The following is a 15,555-nucleotide window of genomic DNA, read 5'->3' as shown; positions in this document are numbered from 1 at the left end:
GCCGCGCGTTTTCTCCGACGACAGGAAATCAAGGTTTGTGTTCTAACTTTTAACGACAATGTTGTCATCGTTGCGTCGCCGTGGTTTTACATATCATACTTGCGTCATAATGACACACGCGTGAAAGTTCGTTGAAAGTTACAGAATAGATATTTTCATCAAACTCAGATTCGACTGATCGATAAATAATGAAATTTTCCGACACCGATTCGAAATTGCGTAAGTTGCTATATAAAAATAATCGAAAAGTTAACAGTTTCTATTCGGATGGAGCACGAAATTGCGATAATATCTAAATGACAAGAATATAACTATGTTATGTGAGTATCTATATGAACGAGAGAGAGAGAAGATAATTTAACCAACGGCGACTTTCAACATCATCGATTAGCTGAATCGGAGTTTGGCTAAATTAATCCTGAAAAACGTGAGCGCGCGTGATCGTTAGTTCTTCTTGTTCTCGGCGGGGGTTGTCTGATCATTCTCCAGATTCTTTAGAAATCTCAGATTCTCGTTGATACTTCGATTGTATTCCTCGATCTTATTGCGCATCATTTGGATCTCGTGTCGCAGCAGTTTCACCTCGTCCTCGGTCTTTTGCCGCATGACTCTCAACAATTTTTTGTCCTAAATGGATTCACACGATTATACATCGCGATGGTTGTTTGATTCGCTAATGACCTTTCGCAACGTAGGTCACCTGTTTGTAGTAATGTTCCGTCTCGTATGCGATTTCGCCGAACGACGCTGGACTTTTTTTCGAATCATGTTTCTCCCTTCTGTCGACACGCCTACAATTTGAAGAATTTGCGGTATCAGAAAAGGGACACAACCAAAGAAATGCGAACGTTGCGAATTGAACGTGTTCCCAGATGAGCACCTGGGTGTATATCTACACATATTTTTGACGACACGTCGAAGCATCGCGCTTGTTTATTGAAATAGGATACGACGTGCAATAGGAAATATTCAACAGACACAAAGTTATGATTTATTCATCGGGGGGAAATACGTGTCGCTTACAAAATGTCACACGCGCGACACGGATAAAACAAATTCGCATCCGACGTGATTCAATCATCGGAATTGGCGTTATTCGATTACGAGTGATTCTGTCATTTCGGCGAGCTCGATCTCCGTCGTTCCAAAAAGTACGGAAAAAGGACCGCGTTAATAAATATAGTATAATTTGTTTGCTCATGAATTAAAAGAGAAATCGTTATCGCGAATCTACATTGTCCGAGCTTAAATTCAATGATATTACATGGGCGTCGATATCAGTTTGAAGAAGGTCGCCGCAAACTAAGACACGTTTAACCAACGATTAAAAACTCCATTTTATTCTCAGGTATAAGCAAGCCTTTTCAGGTATTTGACGTACAAAGGCGTCTTATGGTAGTCTCATTGAGGTAACCGATTCATACAATATTCCAAGGTAATATGATAATACGTCAATGCTTGATTAATATTAAAAGCATTGTATATTTTATATCTATTCAAAGTGACATATACATTAAAAAAAAAACAACACTTTCGTGACGCTCTATTATCCTTACTATTTTTGGATCTTTTTATATCGAAATCAATAATATCGCTGAAATTGGAAGTCTCACGCCAGTAACTTCTAATATCTTTATTCCTTGCGATCCATATCTGTGATTCGCTTTTTGTGGCGATTTATAGCTTCCTGATGACGTTTGATTTGCTCCTCATGGAACGAAATCTCATCATGCAGACTCTCTTGCATCTTTTGTAACTGCTCCTTTTGCTGAAATCAGATTTCAGATTCGTGTGAGCGGATTGAATGATCGTTAACACGAAAGAATTCGCAGGAGAGATGTGATACCGACCAGATTGTAAAAGTACTGATCCTCGTGGGCTGCTTCCATCTTTCCGAAGGATCCACCGGCCTCGCGAATGGTGCCACCACCACCTCCTCCTTTGCCAGCACCAGAGCCACGTTCTCCAGCCATTCTCACCTGACTGCAACGAAAAACATTCCGAATAATATAACGGAATCACGCGAGAAGAACCTTTCAACTGCAGATGTGAGACGAAATATCACTGTGTAGAACAGAAAATGGTGATATTAAAATGACGTCAAAATGATGATCGAAAAGTGAATTGTTACAGTCATTTTCTCGTTATTTCGACGTTATTGTAATTCTCTGAGTTCTACCTGAGTCATGGGGTTATGTCTACTGCTATCTAGCCGAAGCATTACATAATTTTGATATAGTATTTAGGTAGGTCGGGCATATGTCACTGATCTACGACGTTGCAACGAAAAAAAAAAAACAATGACATCTGTGTTCAACGTGGAAGAACAAGTCTTTCGTGCGTTCAAAAAAAAAACATATATACTCATTACTGCGTATAAAGACGTACATCGAAGACGGCATCGGAATCTACGTTTCGCTAGGTCGGCGAAATGCCGGGGAGCAGAAGAAAGAGAAAGAGAGAGGGAGAGAGTGAATTAAAGGCGCAGTGTGCGCTGAATTATTATCCTGCGAAACGACGCGAAGCTTCACGAGATACCTTAACACAGAAATGTTTCGTGAGAACGTCGTGATCGCCCGTTGCATCTTCACGAATTCGATATCGGAACTATCGACTAAGACTCGGGGCAGCGCCACTAGACTACCTTGAGCTGCTCCGTCCATGAACGTAGCGCTACTCTTAGATCACGAACTCTCACGCGCCAGCCGGCGGTCCGCTGGCGCCGCGACGACGGCATCGTTATCAACGCGATACTTCGCGCGCTATGTGTGACCGATATTTTCTCTGCGTCGGTATTGCAATTAACGCAATTACGAAATGTGCAAATCATTATGAGCGACATCATAACTGCACATTAACTAACGCCCAATTACAACACTGCAAAGCAAATAATTAGAAGTCGTTATAAAGCTGTTGAAAGAAGAAAGAAATTAGAAACGCAGAGAATGCGGCGAAGCGATCGCAACTTAGCCATTATTGAAGGTCACAATTGATACAATTATCGTATACCGTAAATTATTATAAGGGAAAGCAATTGAGAGGAATAATGATAATTAATAACGAGTTAACGCGGCGTCGTATATTTCTTGTAAAATATTTTCCATATATAATTATACATAATCATATATGACCATATAAAATCATATAAAGATATAATTTTGCACGATCTATGGATAATTATACTGCCTGGTTCCTTTAAACGCGAATTGTGCATATAATTATATATAATCATAAGGAATTATACATAATTTTAGATATATTTCCATTTCCATGATTTTATATAATTACATAAAATTATATATGGATAATTTTTCACCAGGTTATCAACTCTATCGGAGACGCGTACATCGAGTACTTGAAATTGTCGCGAATAGAGACGAGTGCATCGTCAACATAATACTACAAAATATCTCGAAGTGTATTAACCGTTCAAAGACGTTTACAATCCTTCGAGGACTCAATCGGATCGAACGTTTCGACCGGAATCTCGATCGACGTAAGTACCGATCTATTCAGCGGGCATGTATCGAGTATTGGTGTAACGACCTGAAATACTCTGCAGCTTGGCTTTCGATCAGTTGTCTCTTGATTTCAGACGTCTTTAACTCGTTCACGGCGGTTTGCTTCTGCAGCTCAGCGCGCTCCAGCTCGATCTGCAACATCCGCAGCTTGATCTCATGCTCACGCTGGGTCGACTTGCAGATCCACATCGCTCGCTGTCGCCCTACGTCGCTCTTGTCGACGAGCGATTCATTCTTTGCATTGTATTCCGCCTCTTAAAAACAAAATATTCGGTTATTGTCCGCAGTCTTTCATAACGCATGTCATATGGTATATCACCATACGTGTGTGTGTGTGTGTGGGTGTGTGTGAGAGAGAGAGAGCCCAGTAGGCAAGAAATCATTAACACAACGTTATTACAATGATATTTTATAATTATGTAACGTTTTCAAATATGTAGTTCTTAATGTTGCATTCAACATTATTGTTAACAATATTTGATCGAAACATCAAAAATAATGTTTCCATACTATGATTTTAATATTTAAGAATATAATATTATCGAACAGCAATTTATAAACATTTATAAAATATGATGTCAAAATGTTTATAAAGTCCACATAAAATCAATATTTCAAAAGATTGATTTGATGTATCTTATTTACTGGGAGAGAAAGAGAGAGACCAACGAAAGATACCATCATTGACACGGGACGTCAGGCCGCTATTGGGATGCACGATTTTCGGCTCAAGACATTCTATATGTTCGTCCTCTGTCCCCGACGTCGTCGTTCTCGGGCGTTTCCTTGGCGAGACACCTGGCGACGATTTTGGTGCAGATTCACTATGGCTGTTCTCGTCCTCCGTATTGTAAGTATCGCTGTTGATCTCGATCTTTACTTCGTGCCCTGCCACTGAACCAAGGATTAAAACCGGTATAATGTTAACCCTCACGAAACGGTTAACAGATAAGATTAGATAAATGATTCAATTTAATAAGACTGAATTGTGCGAGGTCATTGTCGCGCGAAAAAATGTAACCTTACATCAAATATGTGCAGACGTAATGGTCGTTATTGCATGTCATATCTTTCTACGTTTGAATTCGGCAACATTATCAATCGGCATCACAGTCTCTATACTAAATAACCGTTATTTCTCCACAATTTTGTCCTAATTTTATTTTAATTTCGTCTTAATTATTAAGATAGTTAATTACGATATTGTGACATTTTCTTGGGATAATAATAGTTACACGACAAAGGTAGAATAGCAACTGATGTTTACTCAACCTGACGTTTCCAGCGTCGCAGGCAGTGTCAAATTGTCCAAGATGGCGTGTATCGCGGACACCCGACTTGTCGTCCGGTTCTCGTGGGTTTCTTGACTGCTACTGTCGTCCGAACGCTCGGCGTCGCGATCGTTTCGCCGTACGCTTTCCATCAGCCTCCACACCTCGACCGACAGACCCGACGGTCGAGACTTGGTGGCCACATCCGGTCCCAGAGTTCGCACCTTCGTACGAACACGATCATAGAAAACAACAGGAAGCAATTAAAATCGTACGATTATACCACACGACGTTTATCAATAATTAGAACACCGACAATAATCGTTAATGCGGTACAAAACATCGCAGTTCCTATAGTTCCCGCAACATGTTAACTTCAACGACTGTTTAACCCTCGCGCGATCGTCAGTTTGAAAGGGAAACACGAAGGAGCACGTTGGCACATCGCCAGTGTCGTATTTTCACCGAAATAGAAATTTCGTGAAATAAATTCCTTGTATTTTCTACCTACGTTCTATTCATGTCGGCGAACACAAAATCACAATATGAGTCAACGTGTGTTCAGGTTGTGCAAAATAATTATTGTCTCAATTCATCGTCGTTTTTAAGTCCAATTGTCATAAATATATTCGCAATATAACGTTCTTACTTCCGAATAAAGATCATATTTTTCTCAAATATCCTATGTTTTTCCTTCAGTCGTAATTTTAACGAACGATTAGTAAGTCACGAGACAGTTTAGTAATCTAAGGTTAAGCGGCCTTAAGCGCGCGACGCGGCGCGTGAACGTCCACGAAAACGTCGTCGCGAACGTCAAAATCGCGCACCTTCTCGGCGTACGTGTACATTTCAATTCTCGCCTGCGCCTTCATCCGCCGCCACTGTTCCTTTATCCGCACGATGTCCCGGTCCGCGGTGAATCTGCCGCGAAACGCGGAGTAGATCTGCTGCCAGGCGAGGGCCTTCCTCGTGGACGCCGCCTGGTCGATCTTCTTGTTCTCGATCGCGCTCACGTGCAGCTTGATCAGAGCGAACAGGGCGTTCTTCTCCTCGGGCACCCAATTCTGCGTCCTCTCCCGCTTCTTCAGCAACACCGTCGTCGTCGTTTCCGAAGACACGCTTCCCCGGCAACTACGCGCGTTCTCACCCTCCATCGCTCACCTCGAACAACTAGAAAGTCGGCTGGCTGCTCGGTCTAATTCGAGAGATTAATTCGCCTTCGTCCGATCGTGCGTACAAACGTCTCGTTACACGTGCTCGTCGCCTCTGTTTCGTGGCAGTGCGGTTTGCTTGTTTAACCGCGGCTTTAGAACAGTCAGCTGTTTACCGATGCGTCGTCTGTCTCACGGAAGTCGCCGCACGTTTATTCGGACGTAATTCCGCTTTTCCTCCGATTGTACCTCGACTAATGTTTTTTCGCGCATATTCACGTGCTTCACGAATCGTTGCTCTTACAGTGCGCGGCAGCTGTCTCGGGGGGGATTCGTCGAAACGATTAACGTAAACTTTCGTTACATCAAGGTCTCGTGTTTTAAGTTCGGTTTATACACCTGGTTCTCGCGGGACGCGTTTCGCGAAGTTTGAATTTGGACGATTCTCCGAGCGTTCGCGCTCTCCCCGGGGCATCTTCGGATTTTCTCTGCGGAAGGCACACGCGCCCTCGTTTGAAAAACGCGAGCCCCTCTCTTCGAGAAAGCGGCCTCTTCAATACGGGGCGGATGAGATCGACGGTGACGCGAGCGAGGAACGGCCTCGAACCAGCCGAGTTAAAGCCAGCTCGATTTTAAACGCGAACTAAAGGACGACTAAACGCCGGCCATTTTGGCCACGGTACTAGCTAGACGCGCTCGATATTTAACAAATCCTCGGTTCGCACGGGGGGCGAGAGAGGACGAGGGGACGAGAGGGGAGAGGGCTCGCCGACGGTTCCGCGCAACGCAAAACATTGTTTCGTTTCATTTCGCGACCCGTCGTGGAATCATATTGCGCCGATTCCAATATTTCCATCGTTTTATTGCAATCGCGGCGTATCCCCACTCTCGGCCACCACCGCGCGCATCCCTTTTCGGATATCGCCGCTAATCGAGCCACGAAGGAGAGAAGAGCGAGAGGAACTCGAATCGAGAGACGCGCCCGCTACGTTCGCGAAACGCTCACGCGGAACTGCGCGCCAATTTTCCCGATGGATAAGCCGTCCGTATCGGAGCGGTTCTGTTCCGAACTGCGTCCGCGATGGGCGTCGGTTTGGTCTTCACCGACGTCCGGTGGCGTTGGCTACCGCTTCGACCGAGATTTGCGCGAAGAACATTTCGTCAATCTCGGTAAGAAGATTGAAACTGGGAGTTTACCGATGAACCTGAAAATAAAGCTCTCTTTCTTTTTGCCACTTGATCGGGATTTTATTCGTTCGACAATTGCATGCATTTAATCGATCGATTAAAATCCGTTAACTGTTATACGGATGGAGCAATTTGTGTGTTTCGGGGAATGAGAGTTCATGAAAGCGCTGAACAGGGAAAAGAGAGTCTACGAATCGTCTCTTGGCGTGACGGTAGCGAGCACTTGGAATGTCGCATGTTCGTGCGCATTGAACTCGAAAGAAAATTGAAATAGATTTTGTTCCCAACTTCCTGTGTGTGCACCATCCCTCGAATGATCGCACCCTTCTCGCTTCCAAGGCTCTCTCTCTCTCTCACGTTCGGGCTGCTAACCGGATTCCGAGGCGATTTCGAGGGTCGTAGAACTCGCGCCCTGAATACTTTTGCGTTCCAGCGAGAAAGGATAACAGCTAAGCGTGGAACGTCTCTCCCGCCCTTTCACGTAAAATCCTAATTAACGGTATCCATGCCGTAATCGGGCTCGCGCAATTTGAACGAGCGTCTCGCGCTCGTGGGCGATAGCAACCGGCCCGAAAGTTCTGCGCGAAACATCCCGTACGTTACGGCCCTAAGTGCCGTGTAATGGAATCAAACGGCGGATTCCGCTACATCCACCGCCACGCGACATTAGTTCCACGACAGTTATCCCTCAGAGCCGACACAGAGAAAGTTTATCTCGATGTCCCGAGCAACCGGCGTCGGTCGGATCGGCCGGCCACGAAATAACAGCGAGAGGGCAAATGTCCGCGACGAAATGGCATTCTAAGCGCGCACCGAGGAAAAATTATAATTATAATCGTTTTCGGCCTCAAGTATATCTTCTTACATCACTACTATATAACATTGTTATTTTTGGGGGGTTTAAACCAAAAGTTTTTTATATGCATCAAGTTATTGCCACTGATATTTATAATAACACTCACTAGGAAAATAGTCCATCTGACTATAATTCTTTCACCCATATGATTATAATTACAAATACCAAAACTTTTTTGCAGCAATTTGCATGTAAGATTATTATCACTGACGTTATACTAACTCTTACTGGAAAAATAGTTATACGAGTTATAATTCTTTCATTTATTCATGCGATTTTAGTTACGAGCATCGGAACTTTTTCTCTCAGTTATACCGTATACCGAGTGATACGATTTCGCGCAGAAAAAAGCAAAGTAAATTGGAAAATCGCAAAGTTACGATACAGAGAAACGTTAAGAAAGGAAAAGAGAAGAAACGTGCGAGTATCACGCGAAGATGCTTCCTTTCACCTTACGTTGCGCGTTAATTCAATACGTTAACGTGGAACGCGGAGCGACAATTTGACCCGAAGCGCTCGAGATCGATTTAATTTGAAGAATGCCGCCCTCCCGGCTTACTGGCTTGGCGAACAATCGGTGAATTGCAGTTTTCGCAGAGAGGAATAAAGTTCATCTTTGACTTCCTGCCTTCCGTCCTTTCTTCTTTTGCGCATCGCTGGAATACGCGAAAACCCGTAGGATTAATCTGGGTCACAGCCGCCGCGCAACGTCCCAAAGCATGCATTGTAGGATGGCTCTTATTTTTCGACTTTCGGATATTTTTTGCGGCACCTCGCAAAGCGGTTCCAACTCGAGGAAATAAATCTGTGTAAAACTGCAGCTCGATTGGATAAAAGGAAAACGTACCTGCGGAACTGTTTCGCACCCAAATGTACATTTCTACTCAGAATATGTGCGACACATGTCACGACGCCGATACGCCTTTGAGAAGGAGAAACAACCGGAAGCGCGAGGCGATTTTGCGGAGGTGAAGAGTCTTTCTCGATCGTCTCGTATTAAATTAATATATAAATTATTTCCTCCCTCGGATCGAGAAAAAGAGGAAGAAGAAGAGAAAGGGGGGAGAGAGAGAGAGAGAGAGAGAGAGAGAGAAGGCAAAGAAAGAGAGACTCCGTTCTCATTCTCATTTCAGAGTATTGATTTATCGCGAGGGCTGTTGAAACGTTGAGCACCATTGAAGTGAGCCGAGTCGAGTCACAATACGATACTTTTGCATACAAAGCCCTCGTTTTGTCTTGAACTGTCACAGGGGGATAAAAAACCGCCAACAGTCTATTGCTGACGAGGGGTCTGTGCACGCGCGCGAAGTCTCGATACTTAATATTAATCGCACTTACGCGAGACAATCTGCTGAACCGTCCGAAAATACTCTTTGAAACATATTAACGGGGTACGCGGGCAGTATCAAGAAAGGGTCCTTTTTCGCGAGCTCGTCGAGTGGAAGCGTATCATCGACATCCGTATTGGATTATTGATTCCGCCGGGCGGCTCGTTTCACACTGATGTTTCCTCGGTATCATTCCCTGTATCGACATCCCGGCTGTCTTCGATAATGTATAATATTGGCGATATCCATACTGACAACCGCGGAGCACGGACGTATTATCGTGGGCGTTACCGAATAAACCCGTCGGTGGTGAAGACTCGCGCGGCCTTTAATGCCGCTGACACGGTCGTTGTATGTTGATACTGTATTTTGGATTGGTTGTACTGGCCGACGGCGACTCTAATTGCGAACTTACGTTATCTGACTCGCGCGTGAAGCCGTTTAACTGTCATCCGCATGCGAAGCTGAAGCGGCTATTCGAATGTCGTGCGACCGCAGCCAGCCGTCCGCGTGTCTAATTGAAATGTCGCGTTCCTATCGCTACCGTTATCCTTGTCTCGCGTTAAATCCCTCATTCTTCCCCGTGTCCGTTCAATTTTTCAATTAATCCGTTTCGATCGTTCGGGACGAGCACAAAGGAGCGGAAGCGGCGAAATACTCTCGGACTTATCTCTCGAGAGACGCGCACGTTAATAACGCAGTTAAGCCCTTCGTCGGTCCATAGAGCGCCCGCTTCGCAAAGTAACGATACGAGTTCTCGAACGATAAAATCCGAATTGTGCGGATGCCAGTTACAAATGTGACGAATGCCTCGAGCAAAGTCGCGTACGGATCGTTGAATACAGAGCGCGGCGGGCGAGTCCCCAGCTTCGATTCCTAAATCTTTTTAAATTGTACATAAATGTCGCGGCGCATCTGTGGAATGCTGAACTTTCTTAAGCTTCGAATCTTACGTACGAACTTTTTCCATAAAGGCCGGGCTTTGTACCAGGTTGCGTCCCGTCTTGTAAGTTCCGCGGCCGTCGACATTGTCGCAAAACCGAGGTTTATGTATCGGGGGAAACGACAAAAATATTCCGCGCAAATTCCGTGCCAACTTCGCCCAGGAATATAGGGGAATTCCCGGCCAAGATTTCTCTCATTGATAATTAACTTCGGCGCCGAAGAAGAATTTGAAAAACGTACGCGAAGTTTTGAACAGCGATACCTCTTCCGTCGATCAAGAGGCCCTGTGACGTTCGCACCAATTAGACGTAAATGAGTGCACCTCGACACTCTTGGAAAATTTCCCCTCGCTTGCGCGACATTACGCTAGGTATATTTGCAAAAACGCGTGTATCCGAAATTATATTTGTTTCCCAGTAAACATCAATAAACAATAACATCACACCAATGTTATAATTTATCACTGAACAATGCAAGTGTAATACAACATGCGTTGTATATAACAGTTACATTATTTAATGCCAAGTTATAACGTTGCTGTAACGTTAGTCGATGTTTACTGGGTTGTGCTTGTAACAGAGACGTGCAGCTTATAATCGTGCTGTTCGCATCGATTTCCAAAATTTCTCACTGCTTTGAAATTATTCCGACGTTACAAGTATATCCCAGTCGAGCGAGACCATTATGGTACTTTTTCGGTCGATGAATTTTTACATTAAAAAAAAAAAATTTCTTTCCGCATGAATGAATAGGCGGAGATTCGCGCGAAGAATTATCCTGCCACCTGCCGTCGCGCTCGCGACTTTCCGTCGGATTTTTCTCGCCCAAGAACCGCCGCGAAGGGCATAAATTATCGGGCGGTTCGCGATACATGCGCCGCACGGAATTCAATTTGGCAAGCAACGAATTCACTCGCGCCGCGTAAGGGACATAAATCTGTGCGTAATTCTCGTAATGGCGCCGAGCTCTCCGAGCGTACCGCTGCGGGAGTTATAGCACCACATCGCCGTCGTCTCTCGGCCGCGTAATCTTCTAATCGACGGGCCCGGAGCGTGCAATCGATCGATCGATCGATCGATTTGGCCGAATCACGTGCGGCAAACAGTCGGTTGCTCGTTCTCGTGACACTTCGTTGTCGGCAGGCCTTCTCAATACTGCGATACATCATCCCCTTCTTCATCGTCGGTAATTCAAACTCGCGTTCGATTAAATTCCCCTGTTGGCACGGCAGTCAAGGACAACCGGGAAACGCCAAGTTAAGGGCCAGCACCTGCTGCTCGGGACTGTTTCAAGATCCTCTCTCTCTCACATACACACGCACATACATACTCACCTACACGAACTGTCGTGCTTCATCGAAGATATCGATCGGTCACATATTTTTTATTTTTTGTCTCAGTCGTCGTGTAGTTATTCCTCAGAAAAGGACTTTCATCCGATATAATGTTCGCGTCGAACACGTAAGGCAGGACGCGAACCGCTAAATCACAACGACGTTTTTTCACATGAGGCGCTCATAAATTAATGACATCAATAACACATATCAATAAATCGGAATGCGAATGCCATTATTAATCGTATTCGTACGTGCGCGCGCAAATCGATGATTAATCTATGAATACAATAATTCACGCCGGTTAAACCCTGGCGACGGATGAAACACATTTCCACGATAATGATTACAATCCCATTAATTCACTTTTCTCCAAGTACGTATATATACATACATACATACATACATGCATATATATATATATATATATATGTATACACATGTATATGAACGTTTCGATGACTTGCTGTTCATTGTGATTAATTCTTTGATAATTAAATAGAACTTTGCAATTTGCGTCGCAATCACGGTCGCGGTTTCGTAAAATCGATCGAGCTCTAATCTAGGCTATCGCGATTTAGAAGCCGCAGTATTTATTAATCATTTCAGGATAATCGCGTCGCGCGACTGTCGAGTGCGTACTATATGTGCATCTATGTGTGCGTATCGCAAAAAAGTGACGTGACTATTTGCACAGGCGCGACAGCCAGTTTTTCGAATGCGAATTTAAATTTCAACGCAGTGATAGACGGTCACGCACGATTACAGAGCGCGTAGGACGCAATGCGTTCTGTACATTTTCCCGCTTAAAACAACGTAGTATGTAACGCAATAAAAACGCGCTAATTTACTTACTTTCTGGCATTTAGGACTCTCTCTCTCTCTCTCTCTCTCTCTCTGATATAGTATTACAGCTGCTTATGCGAGACCGAATCTGTTTTGCAGAACGGGTGGAATTAAATAAAGCGGTTCGCGACAAAAAACATCTGGCCTCTTCCCGTCGTAATTCTATTTTTACAACGATAGAGCGTATATGTATCGCGCACGCGAGAGAGAGACAATATCGCATTCCTGGCGAGCGAACACACACGACATGAGAGGGAACTCCGACGTGTCCTCGGATTTTGCATCGTTTCACCATGTCGTCGTCGTCCGCTTAGGTAAATACTCTAAGCACGACGCCACGTCGAGCTATCTTGATGGTTGCTGCGGCAGGGGTAGCGGTGTTTTTCCCCCGGGCGCGGCATCCCACCACCCCTTATAGGCGATTCCAGTTAGTTGATAGGCGATAAAAGCGGAAATTGCCGACGGCACCGATCGTCGATAAAGCCCGCCTACACCTGCTCGGGGATAGTCCGTGCCATTTACACGTGAAGGGTGCTCGCGCTCGTTGCGAGTGCATGGGAACGGTATCCTACTGCCCGTGAGATTCTCCAGAGAATCGCGGGTAGATTGAGAGAAAAGGGGAAAGAAGGAAGAAGAGAGAGAGAGAGAGATAAAGAGTTACGCAGTGGCATGGCGAAATTTGGCGTCTGCCATCTGCAAGGTCATCACGGCCTCTATGTAGTATAATACCGTTAACGTTGCATCGAACAGTGCCTTAGCGTCACCGAATTAATATCCCTTGTGTTGGAACGACGTTGCGTCTCCCAGGTATTGCGCTCTGGCGAATGTGCACGTTGCTGATCGCACATCTAACCTGACCTTATTATATAGTTCACAGTATGGGATACAGTCATTTTGTATATACGAATTGTACTTTTATATTAAGCGAACGTTTTCATAGGTTGACAACGCGTCAAACAGTGCAATACTATGTACATTTTTAGAATTATTTTCCCAATTTTAGTCTTCAGTTTACTACATTATTCTTTGCAAGTATGTATACTTTATAATTGTGAAAAGGTTTTAATTTAAATTTTGTAAAGCTATTTTTCGAAGAATAGTAGGAATTGTAATGTTGATAATCACCGACCATTCCAGTATCTTCTTAAACTCAAACCACGTCAATAAGTTTCGCACGGATGTTGCGGATTTTCTCGGCCGGTTTCAGTCGCCCGTTGCGTTATTCGAAGCGTGACATCGCCGAAACGCACTTGACACAATTCGCACTTATGACGTGGGATCCTTAATTCGCTGCACCGACAAGATGTAAACGCCGGGCAGTTAAAATTCAAATTAATTTTCCAAACAGCAGTCTGAACGACATGTTCTTGCCGGCGCTTTTCTCACGCCAGCCGACCCGCTTTCCCCGTTTTTTGCGCGCATTAATACCCATGCGCGCACGAGCCGCGTGCCTCATATTTTTGTGCGTTGAAAATACACGCGCGCGCGTCGGACTGGCTGGACGACTAACCTCCCTCCCCCTCCTGGCATTTTCGTAGTATTGCATACAATTAAAACCGCTGTTCGCAATGTGTCACTCCGCGACAGCGGTTATCGCGGATGAGGGGAAAGGGTATAATCCCGGGAAAAAGGGGAGAGATGTTACAGCGGTGGTACGCTACATACAGCGGCGCCACGAAAAACGAAAAAAATGAAACAACAAAAAGGAAGAAGAAGGAAATATCGTAAATTTTATCACGTATTTCTCGACGTGCTATATTTCGCGCGTTCCATTGAATTCCTTTTCTCGTGGTGAGTTATTTTGTCGTAACCGTTTCGTTCCAGGAGCATCTCTCTTTCTGTTTCTCTGTATGTTGTTTTCTTCCTCTCTCTCTCTCTCTCTCTCTCTCTCTCTCTATATATATATATATATATATATATATATATAACAAGCAAGAATTAATTCAAGCACCTAATATATATAATATATATATTAGAATAGCTTGAATTAATTCTTGCTATTGACTAATAGAGGTCAGTAGTTGTGCTATTTCAACATGGCCGAAAGTGACTATTGACATATATGAAAGTATTGTCAATAGGCTTTAATAATCAGCATGACATTAGATCGTAGTGCAAAGAACACAATTTTTTATTGCATTGAAGATGTCGGATTTTGTACCAAAAAAGGAGCATTTGTGGGAAGCATTACTTTTCTACTTTCATCTCAAGAAATCTGCGGCTGAAAGTAATCGTTTGCTAGTGGAGGCTTATTATAGGGCCATATCTGAAACAATTTGCAGAGATTGGAGAGCAGAGGTCGCCTCTGTCCTTGTCCACTGCCGACTCGCCCCCTCGGTTCGTTCGAAATTGTATCTTATATGGCGTAAGTAGTATGAAGAATTGCAGTTTGTCTTGATGAGTTGCCTGCATGCAAGTTGTTACGATAGGCGGGTCGGCACGGCGGCGGCGGTGCATCTGCATACACCGCAGGAACAGAATGTTCCTCATCGCCCGGGGCTAAGCCTCTACATCGACCGACTCACACACAGTAGTCTAATCACGATGCTCCAATTACAGATCAACAAAGTATTAATTGGACGTTGCTGTATACATCGCCGTCGTCGTCGTTGCGTCGTCGTGGCGAGCACGCGCGCGAGCAGCGCGTGTACACGCGAATGTACGTGTATGTTTGCTCGTTGTATACCGTGTTTGCCGTTCCGCCGCACCGGCTTCGCCCCGCTGCCGCTTCCGACGACGATGAAGACGATGATGGTAGTCTCGGAACGCAGGATAGATCTCGTAAAATGGCACAGAGCTTTCTGCGTGCATAAGCATCTGGTTGCATTAACAACATTTATGGGTGACTCCGAAATTTTATCATCCGATATATTCGTAATTTCATTTATAAATTGAAAGAGGGTTTGCAACAGACCTTTGTGAATAATATTCTTAAAAAATATCTTACACTGTAATATCAGCAGATTTGGCTCTTACAGGCCAAATATTAACGTATATTTTAATTATTTAGGAACTATAGATAGATTTCTGTACATTAATGTGTGTTGCGACACAAAAATTTTTAGTTACGTTATACGCTGATAAAAGTCACGTCTTCATTCGTTGCGTCAATATGT

General features: G+C 44.3%; 3 protein-coding genes across 3 annotated transcripts; all 3 read right to left on the bottom strand.

Annotated features, from left to right (window-relative positions):
* Positions 1–39: 39 nt before the first annotated feature.
* LOC106745110 lies at positions 40–1,119 on the bottom strand. The gene is made up of 3 exons (XM_014620395.1): positions 1,105–1,119; positions 701–892; positions 40–627 (listed from the first exon to the last, which is right to left on the bottom strand). The coding sequence occupies exons 1-3, from the start codon at positions 1,117–1,119 to the stop codon at positions 445–447; spliced, it is 390 nt and encodes a 129-aa protein (XP_014475881.1). The 3' UTR covers positions 40–444.
* A 193-nt stretch (positions 1,120–1,312) lies between these two features.
* Positions 1,313–2,678, bottom strand: LOC106745114 (ATPase inhibitor mai-2, mitochondrial-like). Its single transcript, XM_014620400.1, has 3 exons — positions 2,539–2,678; positions 1,851–1,983; positions 1,313–1,768 (listed from the first exon to the last, which is right to left on the bottom strand). The coding sequence occupies exons 1-3, from the start codon at positions 2,661–2,663 to the stop codon at positions 1,634–1,636; spliced, it is 393 nt and encodes a 130-aa protein (XP_014475886.1). The 5' UTR covers positions 2,664–2,678; the 3' UTR covers positions 1,313–1,633.
* A 103-nt stretch (positions 2,679–2,781) lies between these two features.
* LOC106745113 lies at positions 2,782–6,743 on the bottom strand. Its single transcript, XM_014620397.1, has 4 exons — positions 5,620–6,743; positions 4,794–5,016; positions 4,200–4,415; positions 2,782–3,775 (listed from the first exon to the last, which is right to left on the bottom strand). Exons 1-4 carry the CDS (start codon positions 5,944–5,946, stop codon positions 3,513–3,515), a joined length of 1,029 nt encoding a protein of 342 aa, XP_014475883.1. The 5' UTR covers positions 5,947–6,743; the 3' UTR covers positions 2,782–3,512.
* Between the last annotated feature and the right edge of the window lie 8,812 nt (positions 6,744–15,555).

Source organism: Dinoponera quadriceps, unplaced genomic scaffold (genome assembly GCF_001313825.1).
Source record: "Dinoponera quadriceps isolate SergipeBrazil2010 unplaced genomic scaffold, ASM131382v1 scaffold1501, whole genome shotgun sequence".
NCBI lineage: Eukaryota > Metazoa > Arthropoda > Insecta > Hymenoptera > Formicidae > Dinoponera > Dinoponera quadriceps.
This window is presented reverse-complemented; position numbering and strand designations above follow the sequence as displayed.